General features: G+C 36.4%; 1 protein-coding gene across 2 annotated transcripts in view; it reads right to left on the bottom strand.

Moving 5' to 3' along the window:
• LOC121426874 (ATP-binding cassette sub-family B member 6, mitochondrial-like) overlaps positions 1 to 24,017 on the bottom strand; it is a 75,066-nt gene that overhangs the window by 35,596 nt on the left and 15,453 nt on the right. For both annotated transcript variants that reach the window (XM_041623277.1, XM_041623278.1), the window contains exons 6-13: positions 20,638 to 20,740; positions 16,848 to 16,937; positions 14,562 to 14,683; positions 6,634 to 6,743; positions 5,894 to 5,959; positions 5,146 to 5,271; positions 2,220 to 2,296; positions 1,293 to 1,356 (exon numbers count right to left, since the gene is read on the bottom strand). In XM_041623277.1, coding sequence (XP_041479211.1) covers positions 1,293 to 1,356; positions 2,220 to 2,296; positions 5,146 to 5,271; positions 5,894 to 5,959; positions 6,634 to 6,743; positions 14,562 to 14,683; positions 16,848 to 16,937; positions 20,638 to 20,740 — 758 coding nt within the window. The remainder of the gene's footprint in view (positions 1 to 1,292; positions 1,357 to 2,219; positions 2,297 to 5,145; positions 5,272 to 5,893; positions 5,960 to 6,633; positions 6,744 to 14,561; positions 14,684 to 16,847; positions 16,938 to 20,637; positions 20,741 to 24,017) is intronic.

Genomic DNA, 24,017 nt, shown 5'->3' with positions numbered 1-24,017 from the left:
TTTTAATATCCAAGTACTAAATATGTAAAGTGCTATATAAAAGAACTAGAAAACATAATTATACAGTGCGTATCAAAAAAAGTTTACACTTTGAAAAAAACCTGGGAATTAAAAAATATACAACATGTGGGTATTTTTTTCACATATAATCTTAGGTTTGGGTCTCATCTATCCAATGATGGTAAAAGTTTTGACAGAATGTTACACTTGAGTGAGCACTGTCCATTTTTGTAAAGCTCGCAGAAACCTTTTTGTGCGAAATGCTCGTTTTCACGCTGTGTCAAGTGGAAAGGGCGAAATCAAACTTACCCTGCGACACATTTCTCATACATTTCCCTTGCACTTTTAGTCAATTGAAATAAAACGGATACATTCAAGCATCCTGTAACAATTTTGCCGCCCAAATTGACCTTTCAACACTAAGTAAGCATACCCTTTAACCTTTTTGTGCCAGCTGGATCTTAGGACATAACTGAATCTGAACAAAAGTTTATTTCAGACATCTCTAGCATTTTTTCACTAAGTTTTTATCATATAAAGTGGGTTTACATTTCATTTTTCATTTAATACTTGTTTCTCCACACTTTTCCCAAGCTTGAAAATGATTATCAAAATGAAAATCAAGCCTTAGCCATTTCATGTAAATTACAGCTCAGTGTAAAGCAAATATCGTCACAATGGCCTCGGTGTGTGGGGAAGTGGGGTGAGGCGAAATGCACCCTTCGAAGTGTTTTTGGCAAGGAAACAAGTTTAAAAAGGTAAAAGATATCTTCAAATCAATTTTTGTAGCGAAATTCCACATGTTCTTCATGATGAAGGTCTACTTTTATCCTCATAACTATTTCAAAGTTCTGCGCAAATCATTTTTCACTATCTTTTCAAAAGTGAGTGGTGCTCACTCAAGCGGAAATATTTTTCGACAGTTATATCGTCATTTGCTTAAATGGATCTCTACCAATGTTAAAGTGTGGAAAAATCTTCAGGAAATTACATAATTTTACAGGATTTTTTCAAAGTGTAAACTTGTTTTTGATACGCACTGTAGAGAGCGCTAGATTTAAATTCAAATAATATTGGCGGGGGGGGGGGGTGGGGATGACATATTTATATCATAATTGGTGAAAAATGCATTCAATGACTACTACACTTTTGTAACATTGTAGTGCTTGACTTGATGATACTCAAGTATAGTTCACATTTATACTAATCCTTTCATACCAAAGCTAAAGATAAGCTTTAAATAATGCATATAAATATCGTTCCTTTGGAAATAGGCTTTCATATCTACTTACCTCTTGCTTCTCCTCAAATAGATCAATCATATTTTCTATGTCGATGAGAATATCTTGTATTTTGCTGAAGGAATTAAAGTTTCAAATAAGAAAACATCACAGTATTCATTGTTGAAGTGAATTTGGCAACTTCTCAATAATAAGAACATGATGGGACTAACAAAACTTCCAGATCATCTAACGGTATACTCAGAAAATAGGAAAATGAAAAATAATATAGATCAAAGAGGAAGTGATAGTACCTCTAGCCTAATGAAATTACACTTCAAACAAAGGTGAATATTTGTTCTCAAGATATCTAAGTCCTCAACCTATAAAGCTGGATGATACATGTACCTCTATACAACCTGACATTGACCTTTCTCTTTAATACTACATTGTGTTTGTTAAAATTATTCATCGCATCTGTTTTCGTTGTACGTCTTCCTCTCTAACATCATATAAATATACAAATACACAATATGTAATAAGAATCAAAATAGACAAATACATAACAAATAAATTGTACAAAAGAAGTTTAAACCTCATGGACACTAAGATATGTGCCCGCCCGACATTTTACATAACATTTCTGCAATGTCTTTCAAGTATCAGAGTCAAAGAGACCAAATTTATAATAGTTTTGCACATGGGTTTCCAGTTATGCAACACAATTTGCATTGGACTTCAAAGTGAAATCACATTTTGCAACAATTTTTTTGTCTGACACCGTGTACAAAACCTACACATTTGAAACGAGAAGCATTTTAGAAAATTGCTTACATGATGCGCAACACCAGAAATGCTAACAAGGCACCACAGATTTGGTCTCGAAGGTGGCACGAGACTCTAAAAGTTAAGTGATGCAACATCACAGTGCAAGCTTTTCATGTTGCAGATTTATCTCCCAATGCTTTACTTTTACCACAATATAACCTCAATACTCACACATAGAATAAACTTAAGTTAGAAAGCGGGTTGTACAGCTGAGTGAAATACGTTGCTAACAATACATAGTCTCCAACCTGTCAGAATTGGAACAAAAAATCAGTCAGAATAATTCATATTGTGCCTACGATGCACAAGTAAAAGTTGGTCTTCTATCAGATCTTCCATGTTACGTTTAACCCAGAATAAGACTGAGGTGTGAGGATGCCGGGTTGACTGGAGGCATTAAGGAATTCCTTATGGCCCCTCACTTCATATGCTCACAACATTATATGAGGTATATACAGGTATAACAGAGCATTTCACAAACGCAAATCAATGTGTATTGTACACGTCAAGTCTCATAAAAAAGGTCTGAACTTGTACAAAAAACTCATGAAATCAACATATTACATCGTGGCTTGTCATCTGTCATAATGAATTCACTATCCTGACAAGATTATTTGGGTCTATTACTTAAAAAAAAAATCTTGAAGAGCTTTCTTGCCGAGTTTCGTCAACTGAACACCTGGGGAGCGTTTCATCAACATTTATGTCCAACAATTTTTCATATCCGACAACTTTCCCCGATTCTGATTGGCTGTGAGGTACTGTTGCTATGGTAATTGTCGGTTAAAATCATTTCATGAAATGCTCCCCTGGGATGAGTTTTACGAAATTACTTGTCAGACGTTTTATACCGACAAGTCCTATTTTATCTGACATGTTACCATGGTAACAGTGCTTCTTAGCCAATCAAAATCAAGGAAAGCTGTCAGATCTGACATCTTGTCTGACAATTTTTTTTCATGAAACACACTCCAGAACAAGCCTTTATAGAGCGCACACACAACCTCCAGAGACAATAAGACAATAGTGTTAATTCTGCAACAATTCTTTTCATAAAAAAGACAAATTAAAGGGGAATCCAGCCTTGGCCATAAAATGGTGTGTTGGGAAGGAGAAAAATAAATTAAACAGAATGGTGAAAGTTTAAAAGAAATCGGACAAGCAATAAGAAAGTTATTGCTGTTTTAAAATTGAGATCACTAATATTTTGTAGATTTCAAATTGGCAACTGGGTAAGTAAATTATGACAAGGGGCAAGGACATCTTTCCCATAGGCCATGTACTTTATTATCAGGGATTTGTGGTTTTCTCCTAAGTACCCATTCCCCTGGGGCAGTAATCTAAATATAACCCAGATAGTATATTGTTTTATGTCCTCATGAAAGAAAAATATAATTTGAAATAAAACTTTTGGGAAAAATGACAATTTAGCCATAATATGTATTGGAGTACATGGAAGAGTAGTCCTTGCCTTACATCACTATGACATCCCATATGTGGCCAATTTGAAGTCTCCATGGGTATAGTGATTACCAATAGTTACAACTTTTAAAAATTCTTAACTTTCATGTTGTTTGTCCAATATTGTTCAAACTTTCAGCTATCAACTTGTCTGATTTTTCTTTTCCTTATAAAAACAAGTTTTTATTTGGGTTGGATTCCCCTTTAAACAGGTACATTGTTGATTAGTTTACAGCCGATTCATCAACATTCCGTCTCCTCCCACATGGTCTAATCCGACTTCGTCTACAACCAGGGGGGTGTTTCATCAATATTTTTTGTCCGACAAGTTGTCAGATCTGACAGCTTTCCTGGATTCTGATTGGTTGAGAAGCACTGTTACTATAGTAACATAGTAACTATAGTAACTATAGTTACTATAGTAACTGTCAGATAAAACAGGACTTGTCGGATAAAACGTCCGACAAGTCCTTTCATGAAACGCTCCCCTGTTCGTCTACATGGCCTTGGGAAGGGAGGGCGCTGAAGCACCCCAAGGAATTTCCAAGGGGGTGCTGCATGTATTATTCATCCATAGGCAGCACCCTCTGGAATGCTGGTAGGCGTGGCAAATTTGAGAAATACAGTGCGTCCCACAAAAAAGAAACCGAGATTTATCGATGATCTATCATAACTTAATCACAAATACAATAAACAAATGACCTACCATTTTAAAGCTTAGAATCTGCTCTCTTTCATTTGGAATTACTTAGATTATTTCTCATTCACGCATGAATGAGCAAAAACAATTTGAAAAGGGGATACCAAAAAGTCACTTGGCGGGCCATATCTGGGTTTTAAAAAGAAAACCACATTTCTAAAAAGTTCAATATCTGCTCTCTAATTTGATACCACAATTACAGAAAATGGTCAAGAAATAAAAAGTTCTGGTCATTTGAAATAAGGCTTGTATTTCCATAATTTCATGATATAGTGTTTTCACCATTTTCCCACAGAAGCTATCGCATGGTGAACAAAAGGTTTAATGCATGGCTGATCGTCAACAAAACGGAGTGTCAAGTGAGTTTCAACGCCAGCATGGAGAACCTCTTCATTTTATGAAATTATTGAAATTCAAGCCTTATTTCAAATGACCAGAACTTTGTTATTTCTTCACCATTTTCTGTCATTTAGGTATCAAATTAAAGAGCAGATATTGAACTTTTCAAAAATGTGGTTTTCTCTTTGAAACCCAGATACCCCCCGCCAAATGCATTTTTGATATCCTTTCTTCAAATTGTCTTTGCTCACTCATGCGTGAAGGAAAAACAATCTAGTAATATCAGATGAAAGAGGAGATTCTAAGCTTTAAATTGGTAGGTCATTTGTCTATTTCATCTATGATTAAGTAATGATAAATGATCACTAAATCTCGGTTTCCTTTTTTCTGGGACGCACTGTATAGGGAAAAAGACCAACACTTAGTGGTTGGGAACTTTTTTTGCGGGGGGGGGGGGGAGGGTTGGGGACGCTTGTCAAATTTACTTCAGCACCCCAGCAAACAAAAATTGTTCCCAAAGCCCCGTTTATGTACAACCCCCTGCACAGAAAACTCCCTTAAAAATAACCCAATTCTGATTATGATTTTTAGACTTACTTTGAGGGTTCCTTCACAGATGTAGTGAGCACAGAGCATGGAGCAAATGAGGAGACAGCCGCTCACGACAAAGTTGTGGAAGAATCCAAGTACGCCACCAACTACTGTAAAATGCCACTCACTCAACTTCACGATACAAAAGAGAAATAGAATATTTAGAAGACATGGTGTTTATGAAAGGTAGATTTTGTTTTCATCTGCTCATGCTGAAGTACATGCTAATGATATGATATGCAAAACTTTTTCAGGGTTGTGATAAAAAATGTTTTTAATAAAAAAAAAATACAAATAAAATGTTTTTTCCAACGAGTTACGCAATTTTGTGTATACAGTATGATTTAAGCTCTTGATGTTTTAAATACATATTTAGAGTAAGAAAGAGATTACTACAATTTTTTTACTGAATTTTCAGTAGAAAAATAAATTTTCCCCCAAATTACTAAATCGTAGATATTGAATGCTGAACAAAAAAGAACACAAAAGTTGACATTGCTACTACTACTACTACTACTACTACTACTACTACTACTACTACTACTACTACTACTACTACTACTACTACTACTACTACTACTACTACTACTACTACTACTACTACTACTACTACTACTACTACTACTACTACTTCTACTACTACTACTATTTCTACTACTACTACTATTTCTACTACTACTACTATTTCTACTACTACTACTACTATTTCTACTACTACCGATACTTGTTTATTCATATACGAAAGAAAACTGACCTGAAAGTCTGTGATGCTCTCACGATACCTGCCCACCTCAAATGATTGATTGTTGTAGTGTTTCACCTAGTAAGCAATGGGCATATGTACAAATACATATAAAGATTGGAAATTAAACAGACTTACAATGTATAGCTTGCACATGTAGAAGTCTTTTCAAAGTCAATGACCGATTTATTGTATATTTGAGATAACTAGCTTATATAGGATACATTAGAATACAAAAGTTACATTTACAGAATCCAGGAATATTTTTTTTAAGTATAAAGTGGTTTACAGCTTTTTCCATCAATGCATAATATTGATATAATGTAAAGCGTTGTGGGCCAGTGGATAAGTCTTCTGACTTTGAAACAGGGTCGTGGGTTCGAATACCAGGAATGGCGTAATTTCCTTCAGCAAGAAATTTATCCACATTGTGCTGCACTCGACCCAGGTGAGGTGAATGGGTACCCGGCAGGATTAATTCTTGAATGCATGAGCGCTGAGAGGCAGCTCGAGCTAAAGCCGGGGTAATAATAATAATAACAACGCGCCTCGGAATAGAATATTTCTAGACAGATGGCGCTATATAAATGCCTATTACTATTATTATTATTATATTGCCAAATAAGTGTTTGCCATGCAATGACATCGCTGGCTGAGCAGAAGAATTCTATCATGTAACACTGCGGCAAGACCTTGTCAGTCTGCAATGAAAACTACCAATGGGTGCAAAACAAGAACATTTTTAAACTCACAGTTTCAAAATTGAGCAAAGAGTCTGTGGCTCTGTGCAACACGATATTGTCTTTGATATTCATCCTCCTTCTGAACTTGGTCCGCCATTCCGTAACGGCAACAGTACCGACTGAAACACAATCAATTTAATTCATTTAATTGGCGTAATGAGCCTAAAAATATGAGGGGGGACAATTTGGCACATCACGTAAAATTAATAAAAAGTTGGGAGTGAGCAAAAATGTTGACACTTTTATTACAAAAATCCAATTTTGTGATAGATTGTGACATAAAAAATCATATTTTATCCTTATCCCTTTGCATTTCTTTCCTTTTCCTTTTTTTTCTTGGTCATGAAAAAATTGGGGGGCAAGAGCCCCCCAAGCCTCCCCCCCATCTGTACGCCAGTAATCCATTTAGTTTCTCTGGCATAAATTTAAGCAGTAAACCTTTGTTCCGGGGGGGGGGGGGGGAGAACTACTGCATCATAGAGTGATATCATGGATTTACGCCAGTGTTTGATTTACATCACTTTAAAAACATACAACATCAAACAGTATCAAAATCACCTTCACAAATCCAGATTGTCTTATTGGGAATGTGAGGGACACACATGAGACAATGTCTGTCCCAACTTAAGGAAACAACACAATAGATATTGGTAAAATACATGCACATCAAAATAATAACAATAAAAAAATCAACACAAAATAAAGAGGAAAAGTTCATAAAATACAGACAATTCAGGTATGGTTAGATTGGGGAGGGTGGCAGGCAAAGGAATGGGGAATACAGAAGTAAACAAATAACTAAGTATGCTAGTATTCTAGATGCTAATAATGTAAGCTAGGATTTGAGGATGCTGAGCAGTGACGCATAAAAATACCAGCTCTTAAAATGAATTTACTATCTTTCAGTTTTAACCAGGGGCGGATCCAGGATTTTGCAAAGGGGGCCCGGGGGCACATTTTCCCCTAGAAAATCTGACAAGCCAAAATAAGTCCTCACTTGTGTATGAACAACATATTTCCATTGAAATTATTTGTCGTGCCTTTTAAAGGGGAGGGGGACACACTTGTGTAATAGCATATATTTACATAGATCTAAAAAAATTTGATTAAGGCTCCTAAAAGGGGGAAAAGCACGGGCTGGATGCCCCCCCCCCCTGGATCCACTACTGGCTATAACACATGAAAATTTGGAGAAAATAAATGTGAACAACATTCTCATGCAATGTTTGGTGATCATAAAAATATTGATAAGATGAGTAATTTGTGTAGTATAGTATGATTATCAATCAGGGGAACATGGATTCGAATCCAAGCCATGGCACCTTCAGCAAGAAATTTACCCACATTGTGCTGCACTCAACCCAGGTGAGGTGAATGGGTACCTGGTAGGATTTATTCCTTGAATGCACGGGCGCTGAAAGGCAGCTCGAGCTAAAGCCGGGGTAATAATAATAACTAGAACCTTCACTGAAGGTGATTAATACCCCTGCCCTACGCCATTACCATGGCAACAGTTTCCAACATGCTGACAAAATATCTCTTGTTCATCTTTACCCTTAAGACTTCACACTTGTGTGTGAACAAAACATGAGAACTTCTGATGAAGTAGTTTCAACTGCAAGATTTTTGCCTAATTTTTGACATATTATATATTGTTACCATGGCAACACAATTTCTGACATAGGCTAAAATATGTCATGTACATCTTTACCTCGAGACCAATGTGTGAGTCAAATTTCATGAGGATTGGTTGAAAACTAATCAAGTAGTTCAAACTAATATTTTTTACCCAATTTGGGGCCTATGATATGTTGTTGCCATGTCCGACACACACATGCAAAATATGTGTCTCTCACACCTTTACCTTAAACCCAATAAGTGAGCCAAATTTCTTGAGCATTGGTTGAAAATTGATGTGGTAATTCAAACAAAGTTTTTTACCCAATTTTTGCCATACATGCTGTTACCAAGGCAACATGATTTCTGACACACACAAAATATGACTTGCACATTTTCACCCAAACACCAAGTTTCATGAAAATCGCTAAAACTGAGGAAGTGGTTTGATGTGCAAGATTTGCAAGGGTCCGACCGTATGCTGATTCCTACAATGGGTGATTTCAAGTACGGTGTTGAAATCTGGTGTTGGTGTTGTGACAACAACACCAGCCACAACAAAGTACTTAATCAGGCGGGTGTTGGAATTGACCTCGGAAAATATGACGTATTTCTGGCAGATTGTGTTGAAGGATAGTATACAAATAGCGAATAGGCATGAGTGCGATGGTGCGACATTTCGCATGAGGTGAAAGAAAGTTGCTCTATTCAACGAGGCATTAGCCGAGTTGAATAGAGCGTTTCTTTCTTTCACTGAATGAAAAATCTCGCACCATTGCACGAATGCCTATTCGCTATTTGTATACTATCCTTCAACACAATCTGCCAGAAATACGTCATATTATATATATCAAATATTCGCTATTTGTGTTGTACAACGCCTCGGAATCTAGCAAAAATATGAAAAAAAGTTTTTCCCTCCAGTAATCTATGAAAAGGGAGCAAAAATATTGAAAGCGAAAAGCAAAATCCCACAAGCACACATAAACTTGGACAGCATTGCGCATAATTTAGCCAGCGGGCTGTACGCGCATTGTCACCTTATTCGATTGTGACATCACCTCCTACAGCCGTGCAATGGTACATTTTGGACGGTACATTTTGGATAGTACGTCTTGTGTGCAACGGTACGAATGTGTGACATTCAGCCTCCCATTTGATCGCGTACAACAAGCTAAGTAGGCGTTGTACAATGTTGAATGTCGTCTGCTGAACCCAGGACTGCAGCTGGTGTTGACGATCTACGTGCAATTACCCCATTCACCAACACCCAGGGATTTGGTTTTGGTTTTGGCAATCTCAAGCTCGTGAACAGGCAGCGAACACGATGAAACATCTTCCACGTAAAATAAGCTTTTACAGTTGCGATGAGTAAAAATCATTTGAGCTTTATATATTTTGATGAAGAATAATGTTCATTCTTTCGAATGCTTGAATTAAATGATTGGTATTCTGTACGATGAGAATTTAATGCATTTCTCTCCGATATCATTTTTGTCGTTGAGACTTCTGGCGTGAAGTTGAGATGATTTAGCAGCGCAGCGCAGAGGCGTGACGTCATATGCCATCGATAGCGCAATCGGTATCGTTCCTCTGAACCCAGCTCGGTTCAGCAGCCTTTCTACGCTCTCAACACCAACACCGAACACCGTACTTGAAATCACCCAGTATGCATTTACACCCTACAAACTTCGTTTGGCGGGGGTATAAAAATACGCCTCAGAGCGGATTATTTCTAGATAAATGGTGCTACATAAATGCGTATCATTATAAATCATTGGTTATTTCTATAAAGGTCATTACTCACTTTATGACACCTAGATAGATTCTTGGCCTTTAGTTGATATGGATCATACATTTACAATGACGTCATCAACCGTGCAATTTTGGATCCATGTGATTTGTCCACTGCACAAGCACACAAAGGCCCGTATTCTGAAGTCGGATTTAACTTAAACTCAGGTTTAAGGTTGTGGTTTAAGTATGGGAAGCCAAAAGTATCATTTTTCTTATTAGAGTGTATGTTTCTTATGTTTACTGTGCTCTTTCCTGATTCATCGATGGTGAAGACAATAATCTTTTTATACTTCCTAGACAATTATGAATGATTTGAGAGCAAAGTGAGCTGAAGTATGATATCTCTACTGTTAGTAATTTATGTAACAATCAGCTGGCCATACTTAAACCACAACTTTAACCCTGAGTTTAAGTTAAACCCGACTTCAGAATACGGGCCAAAGACTACAGGCCGCTACAGGCACCACAAGTAAAAACACTCATGTTTGCATTCAGCGTGTATGTACGCGACAATAAAAAGACCGAGCTTGCAATGCACGATCATATTACTTTGCATTGAAAATGATAAATTTCAGTTGAAAAATAATTCATTTTTAGGTGTCATATAATCAACGTCCTTTTCATTCCAGAGATGCCAAGTTCAAAGACCAGCTATGCGTGAGATTTTCTGTGAATCTGAGTGAGATCACAGACATTGTGTACAATGTATATGGGGATAAGTTGTGATAGTTGCGTGAGACAGAGATTTGAGGGGATGAACAAGAGTCCAAAATGCTTGAGTCTCACGCATAATGCATGAGACTTGGTAGCTCTGTCATTCGTGTAATGGAAAAAATAGTTCATTCGGTGAAAGATGAAACAAACAATCCATTAAACTCGGCTACTCCTTGTTCAATTGGTCATTTCATCTGTCACCTCATGAAGTATTCTGTCCATTGCACTCATGAACATTCATTATTTGTATACTACTAACAAGGAACCTGCCACCCCAAAACCAACAATAAGGCATCATGGAAAGTTCTCTGTAAAGGCCACCGCACACTTTACGACCCGACCGGTCGGCGACTAGCTTGCGACTGGGTGAGGGGAGATGAGTCGCAAGGCAGTCATAAGCCTCGACACCGCACACCTTGCGATCCGATCTGCGACTCACGCACGCGCTTATTGCTTTTTGGCATAGCATCTGAGAAATTGCGCTTACTACTGCGTATGCGCGTTGTTTATCATAATACGCGTTATGCAACTCTGCTGTCTGATTGGCTGGAGGTTGGATTGAGCTTGCAATCCAGTCATAAGGATTCGACATGTCAAATCCTTCTGATTTTCCTTGCGACTTGTCTCTGACCGGTCTGCGACGCTCAAGCTGACAAGAGCTGTGACGTCACATCTCCCCTCACCCAGTCGCAAGCCAGTCGGCGACCGGTCGGGTTGTAAGGTGTGCGGTGGCCTTAAATAACCAAATTAGTCATTTGGTCCACAAAAAGCAAAATTTAGAAATTTGGCTTATAAAAAAAGAGAGTCATCCTTCTTCCTCATACTGTAAAATTTGAAGTTTTAAAATTGAATAGAAGAAAAGATACAGGAGTTTCTTTGATACAATCTTTTTCAGACAGCTTGGAAGTTTCACCAAGATTGCACAGTAGGCACATCACATGCTTGAAGGTATTGTTTAACTTTGTGAGCAGCCGATTTAAAAATTATCAATCCAAGTTGAAACATGTGTACAAGTGTATGTATTAGAACTAATAAACCCTGAAAACAACCATTATTGGGAATGAAAAGCTAAAACTACAAGGCAAACCCCAATTTTGTAAATAGGCGTCTTATAGACACCTAAATAGTACACATAAGTGTATGGGATGAAATCAAGATGGTGTTTCCGGTCACTTCATATTTTAATTTTTGAAGCACTTAATAATCATTTTCGAATGCAATTTTTTCTGGGCTTCATTTTTGTAACACACAGACACAGGTGACAAGTGTGACCTTCTACCTCAGATTTTTTTAAAAAGTCAAACCAATGTTAACCAATCACTTTAACAAACTCAAAACCTAAATTTTCTCCTTATTATACCAATCTCTCACTGAATATTTCAACATTCAATCGAGTAATTGTTGGGGTTCTTGTTTATCAATTTTGACAAGAAAATGCCAATTTTAAGCTTTGAAAGTGCTTTTTCACGCTAAATATAATTCCCATGTTCTTTATCAGTGATTTATTGTTGGCTTGAGATGGCAGGTCACATATAATCTATGGACAGTGTGTCAAACTTATAAGTTCAGATGAAACTATGAATAAACTTTTCATGCAGTGTAAAAAGAAACAAAACAAAACAAGCTAAACAGCAAAGCAACATAGATACAAGGCATGCAAGGTTGAACTATTAAAAAAGGAAAGTTACAATTTACCAAAATTTACCGTCCAACTTCTCGTTCAGCTGGTGTGTCCAGTATTAAGAAAGAAAATATCGATCAGAATCTATTTTAATACATATTGTTTTATTTCATACACATAAGTCAATTATAAACAGAAACATATGGGAGATCATCTGATATTCTTATAGATTTCCAATGAATTTGTGTGCAATTTCTGAAAAGAATGCAGTATGATATCAAAATCACATCTGACCTTAAATAAAGACGAAAGACCTTGAATTGTTCACAATACATGTTTTTCTGGTCCTGTACACACAATTTCAGAGATAAATATTTGATTGATTCCCTCCTGTATGCTCTGCCAACAATTATCTCTCTGAGAGAAAATCTGAATATTGTGCCAAACACACATGTACAGGGGCCGCGGACCGTGCTAAAAATCACAATCATATGGTCATTTTCACATTTTTGTACACGGTTTTGGAAAAAAGTGGGGGGGGGGGTTCTGCAGCCCCTGATGTATACACCCTTAACTACAGTAACCCTCACCTCGATCCTCATATCATTCTTTAATACCATTAACTGTATCATAATTAACCCTACTAAGACCTGAAAGTGGGGGGGGGGCTGATTCAGCCATCCCCCCTACCCCATCTTCTTAGTCTATTTTTAGAGCCCTATGCATAAGCAAGTGGAATGCCTCTGGCCGTCTCACCTGCATCACGCAGTTCAATATGGCAGCAGTGCTGACCTTGAAAACTACTCTAACTCGCACAAGATGTTCACTGATACATGGTTACTCTTATGTCCACTTTTTATGAACTAGACCAATAAACTTACAGAGATATGATGGTTATTCAACAAAAACCCCAACATGGCCAAAGTTCATTGACCTTACATGACCTTTGACCTTGATCATGTGACCTGAAACTCGCACAGGATGTTCAGTGATACTTGATTACTCTTATGTCCAAGTTTCATGAATCAGATCCATAAACTTTCAAAGTTATGATGGTAATTCAACAGATACACCCAATTCGGCCAAAGTTCATTGACCTTTGACCTTGGTCATGTGACCTGAAATGCGCACAGGATGTTCAGTGATACTTGATTAACCTTATGTCCAAGTTTAATGAACTAGACCAATAAACATTCAAAGTTATGATGACATTTCAAAAACTTAACCTCAGGTTAAGATTTTGATGTTGATTCCTCCAACATGGTCTATAAAGTTCATTGACCCTAAATGACCTTTGACCTTGGTCATGTGACATGAAACTCTAATAGGATGTTCAGTAATACTTGATTAACCTTATGGCCAAGTTTCATGAACTAGGTCCATACACTTTCTAAGTTATGATGTCATTTCAAAAACTTAACCTCAGGTTAAGATTTGATGTTGACGCCGCCGCCGCCGCCGCCGTCGGAAAAGCGGCGCCTATAGTCTCACTCTGCTATGCAGGTGAGACAAAAATGAGATACAAGCAATTGTTTTTTACTCAGAAGTCTGGTTGTGATAACTTAACCCTTTGTGCACTGTTGCAATTTTGCACATTTGTACAATTAAATTCAACAATCATAATAATTAGTTTTGTCCCCTAACTTCAAATTAGATAAGCTAATAAAATGCAACAGTTCTTTGACAACATCTACATAATAATATGTATAAATGGTGCAATATGGGTGGCTTGAATTTAAGAAAATAACATGGAAAAAATCATCATTATTATCCCCCAAAAATTAATTCAGCGTGCAAAGAGTTAATCCCTTTAACATAAATTGAATTCACTTCATTAGATGTTTCCATTAGACCCTATCTCCACTTATTTCAGGGCACCGTCTTAACAAAAAAATGAGTTACGATCGATCCAATCAACCCAACTTTAAGAATATACCTCAATGTCATAACATTGTAATCAAAGAGCAGCACACTGAATTTTCAATAAAACAATGAATGTATGAATGCATCATTACTAGAAAACATTTTGAACAAACATGCATTTTAGATGTTGTTGTTTCTGGCTTTCCATAGTCGCGGTTGATTGGATCGATTTCAGCCCTTTGTAAGACGGGTCCCTGAGATAGAGCTCAATGGGTTAATACCACATTTGATCGCACCATCAACAAATAAAAATACCTGAGCTTACTTATGAACAAGGTCAGTGCCAGAAACATGATGAGGCCAAACAATGCACTCAATGCACTGTAGAAGTAGACTACAGCTATAAAGAGATCAGCTAATGTTGGAAGGATGTCAAAGAGAATGTAGCTGTTGGAAGGTAAGAGGAAAAATCTAATCAATTGCTACTTAAAGGGGAAGTTCACCCTGAAGAAAACTTTGTTGTAAAAATAGCAGAAAAAATAGTAAAAAATATTGGTGAAGGTTTGAGGAAAATCCGTTAAAGAGTAAGGAAATTATTAGAGTTCAAAATTTTGGATATGTGACGTCATAAACGAGCAGCTGTCCCATGTGTTATGTAATATACAATTCAATTCAATTTATTCACATCCATTAAAAGAAAAATATACAGCATACAATATTATATGAACAATAAAAAACAATACATAAACAAATCAATATAATTACAAAATAGAAAAAGTAAGACCAACATGCGGTGGATGTGGGGGATTGGCAAAGGCCAAAGACCTATCGAGGCCAATCCCCCATAAAATGCATAAATTTCAAAGTTTCTATGGTTCCTGATGACTTAATTTTGTTTTCTATTCATGATCGGGTGTGAAACGATTTGTCTATTGATATACAAAAGTTACAGTGAAAACCATTTTCAATTTTCTGAGAAAATGACGTTTCATTGATTTTTTACCATTCGCTATGTAGGAATGCTGCTCGCATATGACGTCACAAATCAAATAATTGAAATTCTAATAACATTTTGATTATTTGATGAATTTTTCTCAAACCTTCGGCAATATTTTTCATTAATTTGTCTTCTATTTTTACAATAAACTTTTTGTCAGGGTGAACTTCCCCTTTAACAGATCTGAAGCCTGCTTCACAAAGAGTCACAACTGTTACCATGGCAACAGGGCTCAGCAGCCAATCAAAACCAAGGTTACCATTGTAAGTGCCCGAATGGCAAAGTATCAACAGTTGCAACTCCTTATGAACGGGCCCTGGATACCACACTCCGCAACATAACAGACAAGTGTAATATCTGTTTAAAGGACAAGTCCACCTCAACAAATACTTTATTTGAATACAAGGCAAAAGCAATTTTGTGTCTCGCCCACTTATGAAAAATAACCAGAAATGTCGTGATTTGCGAGGGCACGAAAGAGAATTATATTGAAACTTCATTGTGAAATGACTGGGATGGAATAACACTTGTCATAAGAGCCTTGCATGTAATCTTAAATGTTGACCTGAAAGTGACCTTTGACCTTATCATGTGACCTCCCACTCCAGCATAACATGCAGGTCCCGCAAGTCCATCTACCATCCAAGTTTGGTTGAAAAGCGACTTACGTTTACGGAGTTAGGTGTCCTGCATGTAAAGTTTAACATTGACCTAAAAATGACCTTTGACCTTACTATGTGACCTCCGACTGTAGCATAACATGCGGGTCCCCTAAATCCATCTACCATCCAAGTTTGGTTGAAAAGCGACTTACGGTTGCGGAGTTAGGTGTCATAAGAGAGTCTTGCATGTAAACTTTAACGTTGACCTGAAAATGACCTTTGACCTTACCATGTGACCTCCAACTGCAGCATAACATGCAGGTCCCCAAGTCCATCTACCATCCAAGTTTGGTTGAAAAGCGACTTATGGTTGCGGAGTTAGGTGTCATAAGAGAGTCTTGCATGTAAACTTTAACATTGACCTGAAAATGACCTTTGACCTTACCATGTGACCTCCGACTGCAGCATAACATGCAGGTCCCCCAAGTCCATCTACCATTCAAGTTTGGTTGAAAAGCGACCTACGGTTGCGGAGTTAGGTGTCATAAGAGAGTCTTGCATGTAAATTTTAACGTTGACCTGAAAATGACCTTTGACCTTACCATGTGACCTCCAACTGCAGCATAACATGCAGGTCCCCCAAGTCCATCTACCATCCAAGTTTGGTTGAAAAGCGACTGACGGTTGTGGAGTTATGTGTCATTAGGTTTGTGACGGACGGACAACATTTGGATCCCTAAGTCTCCGGTGGGGCGAGGCAAAAAAAAATGGAGATGATTTATTTTGATTGGGCACTGGATCAAAATACAATTTCATGTAATATCAAATATTTATCCTATAAATTATATGTTCACTTGATATCTTCCAAACTACAATTGTAATAGGGCATATGCATTCACACTCTAGCAATGAATTGGAATAATGATACGTGCATTACCAAAGCTAAAGACATGCACTGAAGTGGATTACTGTGATGAATTGAAATGAAGTTACAATGCCAATCATACTATACCCAAATACTTGATTGGTGCTTAGTGTTCCTCTGTCCATCATCCTCAGGACTTCACCTGTGTTGCGATTCTGATGCCAGCGATAAGACAGACTGCAAGGAAAAGATGCACAAGGAAAGTACTCTTTGAATATGAAATCTTAGAACATAAATAAACACTTTTAAAGGGGGAAGTTCACCCCGGAAAAAAGTTTATTGTAGCACTAGCAGAAAGAAGGGGTTTCAGGAAATTCTATCAAAGATTAAAGAAGGTATTATAATTTTTTTTAAATTCATGATATCATATATGCAAGCAGCTTTCCCATATATTATTAATTAAAAAAAAAGAAATGTCATTATCTTAACTAGCACATCAATGATGTGGAGCACATCCGGCATCTCGCAACACAATTTAACACAATTTTAATTTCAGCCCAGTTGACACTGTAGTGAATTATATTGGTGACATAAATTGAGGATTTAGAATTGAAATTGATGAAGAAATGACATAGAAGCATTTTTTGCGATGTATGAATAAATTTCACATGAATTAAGTTTTAATTATTATCTAGTCAAAGTTTCTTAACTCTGTGTAGAACCTTGGTGAACCTAATGTAGCTCTCAGATGGAACAAAAATAACCAAAATAAATCAACAAATAAGTAAGCAATTTTTGTGAGTTTTGAAAATAAATGAATAAATAGCAGATTCAATGAGTTTCAAAATTCTATATTTGAATTTTGTATCACCACCTCAAGCTATCATATAAAGCAAACAAAACTGAAATTGATGATCAATTGAAGGAGAAAAAACATTTTTTGTGATTTATGAATACATTTTGCATAAATTAGAATAATTTTCCAGACAAAATTTCAAAATTTTGTGTAAAAGTTTGGTGAACCTCATGCAGCTCTACCAGATGGAAGAAAAAAAATCAAAATCTGTCAACAAATTAAGAAAAAGAGGAATTTTCTGTGATTTATGAATAAATTTTGCATAAATTAACATTTTCTACTGAAAATTTCAAAAATGTGTGTCGAAGTTCGGTGAACCTCATAAAGTTCTACAAGATGGAAGAAGAAAAAAAGTAAAAATCGGTCAACAATTAAAGAAGAAAAAGCATTTCATGTGAAATTTTAAAAATATGAAAAAATTCATTTCGAATAAATTAGCATAAAAATTATTCTAGTCAAAATTTCAAAATTCTGCGTACAACATTGGTGAACCTCATGAAGCTCTACCAGATGGAAGAAAAAAAATCAAACTCGGTCAACAAATAAAGAAGAAGCATTTTATGTGAATTTTTAAAAATATGCATAAATTAATTTTGCATAAATTAGCATAAAAATCGTTCTGGTCAAAAATTTCAAAATTCTGTGTAGAAGTTTGGTGAACCTCATGAAGCTCTACCAGATGGAAGCAAAAAAATCACAATCGGTCAATTAATAAAGAAGTAGCATTTTTTGTGAATTTTGAAAAATGCGCATAAAATAGCATATTTAATGAATTTCGAAATTCTGTGTAGAAATTTTGAATGCCCCACCTAGTGCTATCATATAAAGCAAACAGAGCTGAAATCAGACTTGAGATGGCGAAGTAGTAGCATTTTGAAATTGTGGATGGACGACAGGGGAACAAGTGGAATGCCTCTGGCCGTCTCACCTGCATCACGCGGTTCAATATAGCAGCAGTGCTGACTTTGAATACTACTCTAACTCGCACAAGATGTTCAGTGATACATGGTTACTCTTATGTCCACTTTTTATGAACTAGACCAATAAACTTACAGAGATATGATGGTTATTCAACAAAAAAAAAACAACATGGCCAAAGTTCATTGACCTTACATGACCTTTGACCTTGATCATGTGACCTGAAACTCGAACAGGATGTTCAGTGATACTTGATTACTCTTATGTACAAGTTTCATGAATCAGATCCATAAACTTTCAAAGTTAGGATGGTAATTCAACAGATACACCCAATTCTGCCAAAGTTCATTGACCTTTGACCTTGGTATGTGACCTGAAACGCGCACAGGATGTTCAGTGATACTTGATTACTCTAATGTCCAAGTTTAATGAACTAGACCAATAAACTTTCAAAGTTATGATGGTAATTCAACAGATACCCCCGATTCGGCCAAAGTTCATTGACCCTAAATGACCTTTGACCTTAATCATGAGACCTGAAACTTGCACAAAATGTTCAGTGATGCTTGATTACTATTATGTCCAAGTTTCATGAATCAGATCCATAAACATTCAAAGTTATGATGGGAATTCAACAGATATCCCCAATTCGGCCAAAGTTCATTGACCCTAAATGACCTTTGACCTTGGTCATGTGACATGAAACTCATGCAGGATGTTCAGTGATACTTGATTAACCTTATGTCCAAGTTTCATGAACTAGGTCCATATATTTTCTAAGTTATGATGACATTTCAAAAACTTAACCTCAGGTTAAGATTTCGATGTTGATTCCTCCAACATGGTCTAAGTTCATTGACCCTAAATGACCTTTGACCTTGGTCATGTGACTTGAAACTCTGATAGGATGTTCAGTAATACTTGATTAACCTTATGGCCAAGTTTTATTAACTAGGTCCATATACTTTCTAAGTTATGACGTCATTTCAAAAACTTAACCTCAGGTTAAGATTTGATGTTGACGCCGCCGCCGCCGTCGGAAAAGCGGCGCCTATAGTCTCACTTTGCTTCGCAGGTGAGACAAAAATGAAAATGGCTTTTATTGTACCTTAAATATATCAATAAACAAAATATTTCCAAAAATCCACTGCTGAAGAAAACAAGGCAAAAGCAATTTTGTGTCTCGCCCACTTATGAAAATAACCAGAAATATCGTGATTTGCGAGAGCACGCAACAGAATTATATCGAAACTTCATTGTGAAATGACTGGGATGGAATAACACTTGTCATGAAAGCCACAAACTTTAATGTTGACCTGAATATTGATTAACCTAATGGCCAAGTTTTATGAACTAGGTCCACATACTTTCTTAGTTAATAATAATATTGTACTTATATAGCGCATAATATTGGTAATCTCTATGCGCTTAACAAATGAATTATCTATTACATAAGAGATCAAATCATTAATATGGTTTGCATTAAAGAATAAATTATTCTACATTAAACTAAGTATTGTGCTACATTGTAATAAACATTAAATTTACATATATCATTACATGGTATTAATTTGGTACTAAACATATTGAATAAAACTATATTAAACTATGCTATCATTTCAAAAACTTAACCTTAGGTTAAGATTTGGTGTTGATGCCGCCGTCGGAAAAGCGGCGCCTATAGTCTCACTCTGCTATGCAGGTGAGACAAAAAGTACAATTTTAGCCACTTTATATGTAAACATATTGGCAGCTATTTGCATAAAACTTCAAAAGATTACTCTTAAAGATCAAACTGTGACATGATGAATTTTCAGGTCTAAAGGTACAAAAAGAACAATTTTAGCCACTTTTTTTCACACTTTGTAACTGTTTATACAGGGACACATTTACGTAGAAAACACACATCAGCATAGGGACTTTGAGGAGCATAGTTTTGCACAAGATTTCCACTAGTTTTGCTTCTTTGAAATGGTGTGGAAGTGTTTCGTACATCTTCCGATTGCTAATTAAACAACCCGCGAAAATGTTGGGACACCCGTGATCGCGAAAAATTCTATATGCAAAAAATTCTATACGCGAAAATAACAGCTTGTAGAGTAGTTGAGGACTTGAGGTCGCTCCTGGTTCATAATTGCTTTTAAACTGAAAAATAATACTTACTTGTGAAGATGATCTAATAGCCTGGCCTTCAGACCTTTCATAGTATATTGTCTGACTCGAACCCACAGCAGAAAATGAACATTAGCAAACATGCTGTATTGACCTGTAACATAAAACAAGGCAAAAGCAATTTTGTGTCTCGCCCACTTGTGAATTTTGAAAAATGTGCATAAATTAGCATATTTAATGAATTTCGAAATTCTGTGTAGAAATTTTGAATGCCCCACCTAGTGCTATCATATAAAGCAGACAGAATTGAAATCAGACTTGAAATGGCGAAGAAGCATTTTGAAATTGTGGACGGACGACACTGTTTTGTGAAAAATAAGCAAAATTTTAAAGTGTCCTAACTTTATTTTACAGCCGATTTCGATGAAATTTTCAGTGTTATGCTCGTTAGATTTTTCTCCATTTATTTCAAATCAATATTTTTCTGTAGTGGACTTGACCTTTGAATGGAATTCAAATGACCTTTGACCTTAATCCCCCAAAACATGCCCCCTCGCACCACCTATGGTTGGGTCGGGGTATAAAAATTATTTTTACTTCTAGCTGGTCAGTCTATGCTTATTCCTGAAAACCATCGCTTCACTTTCCCAGACATACTGACGCCGATTACATAACAAACTCTTTACTTGGTCTGGCAGTGTTGCTTATTATTCATTACGTCAAACCCCCGTTTGAAGACCGCAGTTCAGACTGCAAACTGCGTTATTAGACCCAAATCGTGTTTAAGATCATGGGGCCATTTCAAAAAGCTGTTCGTAAGTTAAGAGCGACTTTAAAAACGACTGGTGATCATCGCCAATGGTGTGTACCATTTACCGCAAGACAGGATCACCAGTCGCTCTTAACTTACCAACAGCTTTATGAAACACCCGCCTGATCAACCCCGCTTGGCCAGGTAATCCCCGCTCTCTCCACAGGCCAGATTATGAGCGTTGGGCCAGGGACGAAATGATAAACAACAGCTGTGCTATTACGTAAGACTTCTGCCTGTAGTAGGACCTTCGGAATGAAATTATTGTATTCGATATTTAATCACGTTTTATAAGGCATATTGTATTCACCTCGAAATAAGGAAAGTGAATAAAAATGGCAGCATGCTTTGCCAGGGACCGCGCTCGGGCTATTATGTTATCTTCGAACAGGTCAAGAAACGGGTGTTTTGATACTTACTTGGGGCAGTAATTGATTGAGAAAAACCATGGAGTAGGTCCATGGAAAAACTGGGGTAAAGTGTTCTCAAACGGAGGTTTTCATGACTTTTCCATATGATCAGCTGTTTGATTGAATTCACATTACACAAAATTTGAAAGAATAGACCTGGGGAGTGTTTCATGAAAGGATTTATCTGACAATTACCATATAGTAACAGTGCCTCTTGGCCAATCAGAATCAAGGAAAGATGTGAGATCTGACAACTTGTCAGACAAAAGTATTGATGAGACAGTCCCCATAAATCATGGCACTTGGCATAGCTTATCCTTAGTCTGCTATGCAAACCCTTCACTTGAGTTAAGGGTCTGAATGTGCAGCCTACTTGTATAATGCCTTGTGTGTTCTGAAGGCCCTCTGAAACAAGTTTTATATGTGTTAGTCTTTATGTGGAGAGTGGAGACCCACTTGTTGATCAAAGTTTCAATCAGGGTCTGTGCCTGCAGACTAGCTTATCCTTGTATCAATCTAAGCCAAGCAAGTACTTCCTGTTAAAAATGAGCCTACTTTCCCCCCACGACATCTTAGTTTAATACTTCTTTTTTTAAATCGAAATGTTTCAGTTAATTGTCTAGATACAAAAACTCATAGATTACATAATGGGTGGTCAATATACGTGCTGATTTTTTTTTTGCAAAAATACAACCGATGGCCAAGATCCCCCCCGCACACTCTGTGAGATGAGTTCAGACGTACAACCAAGCTCTATCATTCAATTCAATTCAATTTTGTTTAACCATACAAATCAAACAGTGTACATAATTATGCAACAAATGGTACACAATAAGCCTGTTCACGGTTGTAGACTGCGCACGAGCAGAAAAAGGTCATTGGAGAAAACCATGAAGGTGGCTTTCAAATTCACTGACATAGGCATTTGTGATTTGATGATTATTCATGTATTCCTTTCAAAATATTCATTTTATCACATCCAAGCTGAAGAGGAATCAAATAGAGCCTTCATAATCACTGGTATACAGTAGCCTAAAAATAGTCAAATATACCAAAGGCAGACAATAAAACAGATTTCCAAACTTTATCCCTGATGTACTATTCTAGTCACCTGGTCTATACAATGCCTTTTGTTCTTAGAATTTGAATACTCTACTGGTAAAGCTTACGCAACATCTACATTTGAAAATGATAGTGCTTATCCTAATGAAAAATCACAAAGGTCATTTGAGAATAGTTGATCATGAGCTAACCGTGAACTGGCTTATATGGCTAGGACCATAAAAAAGCAAACTGCTTGTAGATAATGGCCCCAAAAACAATAGCATTCACATAATATCACAAACAGAAAACTAAGAAAACACAAATTTTATCAGCAGATACATGTACATAAATGTACAAACATACACACATACACACACACACACACACAAACCATGGTAATTTTATAGATTTTCCATTAAGTAGGCCCTACACATTTTTTTTGAAACAGGATACAGCTGAACAATCTTTAAGTGAAATTGAGAGTTGATTACATTTTTATACTGACTAAAGCTAGTGAATTTAAAGAAGTCTCATTTTCGGAAAATGGAAATTATCTTGTCTAGTAGCATACATGTAAGAATGAACATTTGAATTGAGTGAAAACATATTGCAATACTTCAATGGAAAAATATGATTTTTAACTTAGTACATAAAGATTAGAGTATTTAAAGTAATTGGTTCATGGTTAGGAACCATATGATATATTAAGTTTGTACTACAGTGGGGAGAGACCTGCAGGTCATAGTGATTCAGTTCTCCTTTCGCCTCCCAGGCACAAACAAATGATCTGATTACTAAAGGTCAAGTACACCCCAGACAAATGTTGATTTGAATCAATAGAGAAAAATCTAACTAGCATAATGCTGAAAATATCAAAATCGGATGTAAAATAAGAAAGCTGTGACATTTTAAAGTTTTGCTTATTTTTCTTTAAATAGTTATAATGATAATAAAACATAAGAATTATATAGCACACTTTCCATCTTGATTAGATGCTCAAGGCGCTTCAGAGCAGAACAACAAACACTATTTACATACAATACACATCTGAACAATAAGTCAATATCCATCAAAAAACACTTATTTGCACAACTCAGTAATAAACAAAAGAGAGAGTCAATGATGTCCATCACTTACTATTTCTTTTGTTTTTTTATTGTTTGGAT

This window comes from Lytechinus variegatus, chromosome 13, assembly GCF_018143015.1.
Source record: "Lytechinus variegatus isolate NC3 chromosome 13, Lvar_3.0, whole genome shotgun sequence".
Classification (NCBI taxonomy): Eukaryota; Metazoa; Echinodermata; class Echinoidea; order Temnopleuroida; family Toxopneustidae; genus Lytechinus; species Lytechinus variegatus.
Note: the sequence above shows the minus strand (reverse complement) of the source record. Positions and strands in the feature narration are given on the sequence as shown.